The sequence below is a fragment of the Physeter macrocephalus genome, unplaced genomic scaffold (assembly GCF_002837175.3).
Source record: "Physeter macrocephalus isolate SW-GA unplaced genomic scaffold, ASM283717v5 random_649, whole genome shotgun sequence".
Lineage (NCBI taxonomy): Eukaryota > Metazoa > Chordata > Mammalia > Artiodactyla > Physeteridae > Physeter > Physeter macrocephalus.
This window is the reverse complement of record NW_021145966.1, coordinates 41310-50000: the sequence shown is the minus strand read 5'-3', so window position 1 is coordinate 50000 and position 8691 is coordinate 41310. Positions and strand designations below refer to the sequence as shown.

General features: G+C 53.8%; 1 protein-coding gene across 1 annotated transcript; it reads left to right on the top strand.

Moving 5' to 3' along the window:
• Positions 1-385: 385 nt before the first annotated feature.
• On the top strand, positions 386-7207 carry LOC114485183 (ephrin type-B receptor 2-like; the record flags this gene model as incomplete). The annotated part of the gene is made up of 3 exons (XM_028486095.1): positions 386-479; positions 3217-3281; positions 6523-7207. Coding segments are annotated over exons 1-3 (844 nt in total), but the record flags the coding sequence as incomplete, so codon positions are not given.
• Between the last annotated feature and the right edge of the window lie 1484 nt (positions 7208-8691).

Sequence of the window (8691 nt, the reverse complement as noted above, 5' to 3'; positions counted from 1 at the left end):
GTAGTGCTGGTGATGGAAACAGGGCTTGGCTTTTTGAACCCACCCAGGTTCCTGAGGCGAGAACTACTGACCGCAGATTCCCCGGGAAACTGAGTTTGACTTTGGGGCTTGGTTTGAGAGGAACAAAGAGGAAACCAGGGCATCCTAGGAAAGCAGCATCAGACAGACCAGGAGGGGCTCCCCAGAGGCTGCGGCCCTTGAGCAAGAGGCTGATGTTTGTCAGATGTTGGCAAGCATGGTCTGGGGTGTGGCGGGAGCTGCTTGGACTCCCCTTCACTTGCAGGGGCCACCTAATGAGCCCAAAGGAAACGGTGGGTGTGTGCAGGCACTGGGTCGGCCAGAAAGCACCACACTCAATCTAAGAAAGAATAGCTGCCACTTATTGATGATCTGCTTCGCGCTGGGCTACAAGCTAGTAGACCTTCCATCTCCTTGCGTCCTCCTGTCCACCCTCGGTGGGTACTATGGCCATTCTCCAGGTGAGGAAACTGAGGCTTAGAAAGGTTGCCTGTCCAAGGTTACAAGGCAAGTGGGTGGCAGAGCGGGTATTGGAATTGAAGTCTGACCGCCCGACCCCAGTTGATCTGCTCTGCTTAGCTGCCTTTTTTGCAGAGGGTGGAGGGGGGTGTCATGGAAAGGCAAAAGGCCAAGGGGAAGTTGTAGGGAGAACAACCCGGGGTTCCCTCCTGCCACGGCCCCAGGGGTAACAGCTTTCCCAGAGGCAGCCTTCAAGGCAGAGCCCAGGATCAGCTTGGTGAGAAGGGAGCCCAGGAGGTGGCGGCCTTCTGTGTCCTTCCCAGGGGACATGCAAGCTGGACCCTCCTCTTAGCCCCTTCTTGCTGTGAACCAGCCTGCCCATGGACTTCCTGTCCTTCTGAGATCCTCCCCTTGCTGGTTCCAGATGTGGTGGGAGGCTGAGGCGGGGGGGTGGGCAGTGGAACCCCCAAGCCTGAGCTCCCTGGGAGCCCAGAGTTTGAGGACCAGCCTTTAGTGTGTGACTTTTGGCAAGTCATTTGCCCACTCTGGGCCTGAGTTTCCACCCAGGCGATGAGGATGTCAGTTCACAGGCCCTCCTCTGGGCTGTGGAATCCTCTAGTGCTTGGCCTCTGGGTCAGCCCAAGAATCCAGCCAAGGGGTGGGGCCACCTGCTTGGCGGCTTGCCTCCCCCGCCCGACCCCTTTCTGGTCCCAAGCAGAGTCTCCTCTCTCCCTTGTTCCACACGGCTCCCAGCAGCTGTTCCTCGGGCCCAGGCAGAGAGCCCGGCTTGGCGCGTCTCTGGCTGAGGCCGATGAGAGAAAACAGGTTAAAAGTTCAGCCCTTGTTCTCTCCAGGAGGAAAAATCTGTAGCATTCGGAGTGTGAAAAGGAACCCTTTTTTTCAGCTCCAAAGCAGCACAATACAACTTCCCTCCAATTTGCCATCAGAAAGATGCCCTTGGCACTGGACTCCACCATCCCTGGCACCCTCCTCCCCCCTCACCAGCCCCCAGTGCAAAGGGACACAGTGACCGCAAACACAAGCCATAGGCAGTCATGAGGACACTGCCACATCCTCTCTTGTCAGCTCACAGGTCTGACTGGGGTCACCTCTGGCTGAATGCTTCCTTCTATGCCACCCTCCCACCCATACCTCCCCTGCCCTAGTTCAAGACCTTGTTACTCCCATTTTGACCTTCACAGAGGCCTGGACACTGTGCACCCTGCCCCCACTCTCTCTGCCCTAGTTCATCCAGCACAGGCCATCAAACTAAGTGTCTAGAAGTTTATAGGGTAGGAAGCAGGAGACCCTCACCTCCCACTCTGCCACCAACTCCTGTGTGATCTTTAGGAAGTCTCTTCCCCTCTCTGTGCCTCAGTTGCCCTATTTCTAAAATGAGGCAGTTAGGCTAGACCAGGGATAGCATCTCAGATGGTGGGTGTTAGTTTCCTGGAGCGCTGTGGTGAGAAGCATTGTGTAGCCACAGAGTGTGGGGATTGATCAGTGATGTGTCCTGGGCACAGAATTGGAGCATAGCAGCAAGCATGCTGCTCACTCACTCTCACTGATCTAGGTGGTGTGGAAGGTCCAGCTGTGATCCTCTAGGTCTCGCCGCCTACCCTCTCACAACTATTTGTATTCATACCCCATCTCCACTACCAGACTGTGAACTGCTCCATGGTAGGGCTTTGCTAGTCACCATTTTTTCCCTCAGGGTATCCAGTACAGTGCTTGGTACATCATGGGCATCAGGATATATCTTTTGATTGAATACTTGAGCAATTTAAATCTTCTCAGTGCATTGCAGTTCAGTTCAAAAAATATTTTGAATCCCCTGTGGCAGGAAAGGGGTAGAGGGAGGGGTGCTGAGCCTGATCTGGGGGTGATTGGGGATCTCTCTGGCCCTGTGGGTCTCCTTTGTCATTGGCTGTATGGTTCCTTTCTTCCAGCTGCTGGAATAAGGGGAGGCAAGTGGGGCCTGGCTGGTTCAGAAGCTGATCTGAGTTTCCTGAACCCCCAGAGGGCAGGTGATGGTCTGGCCCCACTGGACACAGTGCTCACCCCTTAACACCCCTCCATCCCCAGGGCTGTATCCTAGGGGCAGAGTTGGCTGAGCCCTAGGGGAGGGGGCCCAGGGATGAGGACACAATGGAGAACCCCAAGTTCCTGGAGAAGGGGGAAAAGTATCCCTCACAGGAGGTGTGGGCCAGAGGGCCAACGTGGGATAACTGATGCAGCTTGGCTGGGACGCAAGGGAGGCCCCTGTAAGGCCAACATTCCAGTTTCTGAGAATTTGATGCAAGTGGTAAAGCGAACAGAACCAACCCTAAGTCTGAAGTTAAAATCTGAGATTTCCTGAGGACTCTCTGAAGCCCATCCAGGAGACCCCAGATTAAGACCCTTCTCTACCAGTAAAGGAGCAAAAGGGCAATACCTAGGTTGGAGGGATGTGATTGGCTAAGAGGGTGGGGCATGACCATGTGTGAAAGGGCTGGAGTTGGACCTTAAGAGGTGGAGTCTAGAGGAATAGAATCAGATGATTGGCTGGAGTGTGTGAGTGGGCGGGATTATGGAGTGAGAGGCAGGACCTAAAAGGAGGGTAGTCTATAGAGTTAGATCCCCATGATTGTTTGGAGCAATGGAAGTAGCGCTCTGTAGAGAAGGCCCTCAGGAGGTGGGTTCTTGGTGATTGATGGTGCTTCATAGGCAGCTCAGTATGACTCTTTGCTGTCTCCACAGAAACACTGATGGACTCAACCACAGCGACGGCGGAGCTGGGCTGGATTGTGCATCCTTCATCAGGGGTGAGTCAGTGGTCCTCAAACCCTGCCTGGCCTCCCAGGATACCTCGGGTTTTGCTGCAGGCCCCAGATGCCCCGCCTCCCCCACCCCACCGAATTCCAGCCCCTTCCCCCCCTTCAGGTCCCAGGACGTGGCCTCTCATTGCCCCACCATGCTGGTCCCCTACCATTGATGGAGTGCTAGTTACCGTGACAACATGCTGGATGCTTTCAGACTTTATCCCATAGAATTCTAAACGGGAGGCTGAGGGAATTCCCTGGCGGTCCAGTGGTTAGGACTCTGCGCTTCCACTACCGAGGGCCTGGGTTTGATCCCTGGTTGGGAAACTAAGATCCCACAAGCCACACAGCGTGGCCAAAAACTAAAAAATAAATAAATAAAAGCAGGGCTGAGAAGTGGTATACACACTACCCCCATTTTATAGTTGAGGAAGGTGAATTGTCATTTCCTGAGCACCCACTGTGTGTCGTACTATATCAAAGCACCTTTACATACATCATCTCCAGTCCTTTGGGGAGGAATCCCCTTCATTTTACAGGTGCGGAAACTGAGGCTCAGAGAGCTATAACCACCTGCCAGGGACCCCTATGGCTAGTAAGTGATGAGGGCTCAGGTTTGCATCCAGGGCTGTGACCGAGTCTTCTGGGTCCCTTTTCTGGGTCCCGTAACACTAGGCTCCCCCTTCCTGAGCTCTTATCATCACACTGCCTTGGGTCCAGTGGTCCGAGCCCATGGAGGCTGTGAGCTTCCCAAGAACAAGATCAGGCACAATTTGAGATTCCTCTTTCTTCCCACACCAACCAGCCCAGCAGTTACTTACACACTGTGGGGTCAGACACTCCTGAAATTCTGTCCCAATTCCTGCCACTCACCAGCTGTGTAATTTTGGGCCAGTTCCTTAACCTGTCTGAGCTTTAGTTTCCTCATCTATAAAATGGTGATAATAATGTCTTCCTCATAGGACTGTTGTGAGGTTCTCCTGCAAAGTGTCTAGCACGGTGCCTGACGTAGAGTGGGCTCCCAGTGACAGGTAGCTATAGTAACTGTCACCGTCATCATGTCAGTTCTAGTATCATTCCCTCCTCATCCCCCTGGTCTCTGGGGAGGGCTCTGGGCTCCTACAGCCCATCCCTTCCCTTCTCCCCATCCCAGCTTCTCCTCTGGGACTCAGCTGCTGCCCCAAGGAGCTGCATCCCCCCACCCCCCTCAGGTCTGTGCTCTCAATAGGCAGGGCCCCAGGGTCAGGCCTCTTTCTGTGGCTCTTTCTTGTCACCAATTTTCCATCTGTGAAGGCGGCTGGGCGCACATCCCCACCCTGCCAGTAATGAGGCCAGGCTGGGCTGCAGGGCCCCCGGACGCAATTATTTGGGGTGTTTAGGCTGCAGGGCCTCTGCATGTTAATTAGAGAGAGGGGAGAAAGGCAGACTGCTCTAATTAAGTGCTCTAATTAAGTTCTGAAGAAGAGCAGTGATTGAAACAAGGGGCTGACTTTGTCACATGGTGCCACCAAAAAAAAAAAAATTAAATGCAACGTAGGGAGCTTCAGAGCCGCCATTGAAGGAGCGGCTGGGCCAGCTCAGCCTTCCCCACGCACACTTGCCCTTCACAGCATCAGCCCTCCCTGGGCTGGCAAACACCACCCCGCCCTGTGCAGACTTGGCCCGGAGAATCTGAGGGAGGCAAAAGGACAAAGAACACCCACTTGAGAGTGACACCTCTCCCACCACTTGCCCCCGCCCCCCCAAAGTCATATTTGGCAGTTGGGGGAAATAGAGGCCCAGAGAGGAGCAGTGGCTTGCTTAAGGCCACACATCAAGTTAGCAGAGCTGGGACAAAACCCAGGACTCCTGGGCCACTGTTGGGTCCTCATGTTTCAAGACAGTGTGGACAAGCATGGGTCTGGGTCTGGGTCTGGGTCTGTGTGACCTGGGTCAGGTGACCTCACTTCTCTGGTCTCTACTCCCTCCTCTAAAGTAGAAATAACCCTACTTACCACATGTGATAATCATGGCAGAGAAATGAGATCCTGTTACAGCACCCACCCTTGGCCCAGCATAGGTGAGTGGGGTTCACTCTGCTGTTGGGTCTACCCCAGACGAAGCCAGCCCAACACCAAGGGGGGCACAGGAGAAGGAGGGGATGGGTGGCTGATCCCAACAAGCTCTCAGTCCCACTGGGGAGACCAGACCAAGAGGGCCGGGAGTGCCCGGCACTTGTCCAGGCGGGTTTTCCCCGAGGGCCCAAGGGAGAGTCGGTGAATGCGCACACGGCAGCTGGAGGGAGAGCCTGCAGCAAGAGGTTCCAGAGGATGGACAGAGAGATGAAAGGTGCTCGAGGGGTCACAAAAGTGTGAACAAAGGCTCAGCCTGCAAGTGAGCTTGGCCTGTGAGCGTCTGTGGAAGGAACATGGCCTGTGCCCTTCCATTTCCAATTTTCCATGGCCCTGCCCAGCCCCTTCCAGCAGTGGGGCTTGGGAACTCGCAGCTGGGTGAGAGCCCAGGCTGGGGCCCAGTGAAGCGCCGAAGTGCGGACCCCAGGCGGGAAGGTGGGAAGGCGGGAAGGTGTCCCTCCAGGCACTGTCTTAGCCACTTAAGGCCCCAGAGCAGAGCTGCTCTCATGGGGAAAGGCCTTGTCTTCCTGTTATGGGGGTGAGGGCTCTTCTTCCATTGGACTGGGAATCCCCAAGGGCAAGGACTGTGTCTCCATGGTCAGACAGGGAGCTCCCGGCAGGCAGAAGTCCTGTGTCCCCCATCAGACTGGTAGCTCCCCAAGCACAAGCTCTGTCTGCTTTCAGACAGGGTGGGCCTCTCCCTGTTTTCCCTTTTAGTTGGGAGCTTCCCAGGAACAGGGGCCACGTCTTCTTTATCAGATTAGTTACCCCTGGGGGTAAGGGTCACATCTCCCACGTTGACTAGGGCAATACCAAGAGCAGGGTGTGTGCCCTTCCCATCAGATTGGCGTGTCTCCTCATAGACTGGGGGATTTCTCAGAGCCAAGGCTATGTCTCCCCCTCAGCTTAGAGTTCTCTAATGGTAAGCATCATGTCTCCATCGTCAGACTGGAAGATCCCTTAGGTAGGGTCTGTGCCTCCCCCAATAGACTAGGAGGCCTCTGATGGTAGGTGTCCAGTCTACCCCCATCGGACTGGAGGATTCCCTAGGGAAGAGTCTGTGCCTCCCCTCTTAGGGTGTTCCCTGGGGCTAAGCCCCTACCTCCCCCACCTGACTAGCATTTCACCCGCAGTGGGAAGAGGTGAGTGGCTACGATGAGAACATGAACACCATCCGCACATACCAGGTGTGCAATGTGTTTGAATCGAGCCAGAACAACTGGCTACGGACCAAGTTCATCCGGCGCCGTGGCGCCCATCGCATCCACGTAGAGATGAAGTTCTCGGTGCGTGACTGCAGCAGCATCCCCAGCGTGCCTGGCTCCTGCAAAGAGACCTTCAATCTCTATTACTATGAGGCCGATTTCGACTCGGCCACCAAGACCTTCCCCAACTGGATGGAGAACCCGTGGGTGAAGGTGGACACCATTGCCGCCGACGAGAGCTTCTCCCAGGTGGACCTTGGCGGCCGGGTCATGAAGATCAACACCGAGGTGCGGAGTTTCGGGCCCGTGTCCCGCAGTGGCTTCTACCTGGCCTTCCAAGACTATGGCGGCTGCATGTCTCTCATCGCCGTGCGCGTCTTCTACCGCAAGTGCCCCCGCATCATCCAGAACGGCGCCATCTTCCAGGAGACTCTGTCAGGGGCTGAGAGCACATCGCTGGTGGCTGCCCGGGGTAGCTGCATCGCCAACGCGGAGGAGGTGGACGTGCCCATCAAGCTCTACTGTAACGGGGACGGCGAGTGGCTGGTACCCATCGGGCGCTGCATGTGCAAAGCGGGCTTCGAGGCCGTGGAGAATGGCACTGTTTGCCGAGGTAAGGGCCACAGCGGGGCCGGTGCCCCTGCAAGTGTGTGGAGTTGGTGTTGGCTGCAGACTTGAACCTGGCAGCTGGGAGGGCAGGCTGGTGAGCACAGAGGCCTGGAGCTGACCATGAGGCCCTCTGTGGCCAGGGTTTCCAAGTCTACAGCCGTCGTTCAGCTTCTTAGAGGGAGGCATTAAACAGCACTTCTTGAATGCTGGTATGTGTACATACTACAGGGGGTATGCAGGATGATTTTTAGTTGAGGATAAATGTTTCTCATTTTAATTATTATGTAATGATGGCAGGTGGCACTTTATTTCTTCATTTACAAAAGTGATATGGTTTCCTTTTAAAGAAAATGTATAAGTCATAGTAAATAACATTTCTAAGAGAAGCTTCATTGAGCTTTTGCTGTATCAGTCAGTATAGGCCAGGCCACGCTGAAGTGACAAAACAGTGAAAGTTTATTTCTCACCTAATGCTACATGTCCATTGTGAGTCCGCTTGGGATTCCTCCCTCTGGGAGCCAAGCAGATGGAGGCGCCACCATTTGGAATGTTGTGATCACCAGGGCAGAAGGAAGGAGCAAGTGTGATAGATTGTATATGGGATCTAAATCTTCCCCCCCCGGAATGGCTCAGACATCACTCCTATGCACGTTTCAGTGGCCAAGGCAAGTGATGAGGTTACTTCCAATTCAAAGAGATGGGGAAGTGCAGCTCCACTGTGAGCCAGCCCTCCTGATTAACATTTTTACTGTGTGCTGAACACTTTACATGTCTTAACTCATTTAATCCTCACAAGAACCCTATGAAGGAAAGTGCCATTTTATAGGAAGAAATCACAGCTCATACACAGTTCATACAGTGAATAAGTGGAGGTAGCACAGAATCTTACCCAGGTAATGTAGTTCCAAACTGCCCTCTTAACCACTGTGCCCCTTAAGTTAACTTAAAGAAAAATATTAAGTAAACAGTAGTACAAGTAGTATTTGATTATGGCCAAGAGTCACAAAGGTGCTGTGTAAACATAAGAAGTTGTACGAGGTACTGCATGGTGGTGAGAAGGCTGTGAAGGCAGACAGACCTGGGTTCAAATTCCAGCGCTGCCGATTACTAGTTGGACGTCCTGATCCGAGTTTTGAAACCCTGTTTCATAGGGTAGTTGTGAGGATTCAAGACCTTAAGACATGTAAAGCACTCTTGATGGCTTCTAGTATACAGTAAGAGGTTAATAAATGTTAACTAAATGAGTTGCTACATATAAAGCCCAGCGTGGCACAGGTTCTCTGCAATGTGAGCTATGGTGGTGATGGTGGTGACATAGGAGACTGGAAGCCTGCTTGTGCCACTTCCTCTTGCCTTCCCAATTGGCATTGGATCCTGGGGTGTTCCCAGTGCCAGGCTACGAGTTTGGACCTTTTCCAGGGGCCTCGAAGAGCCAGTTAAAGTTTAGCCCAGGGTAATTGCAACGATCCTCACCTTTATGAAATTTTG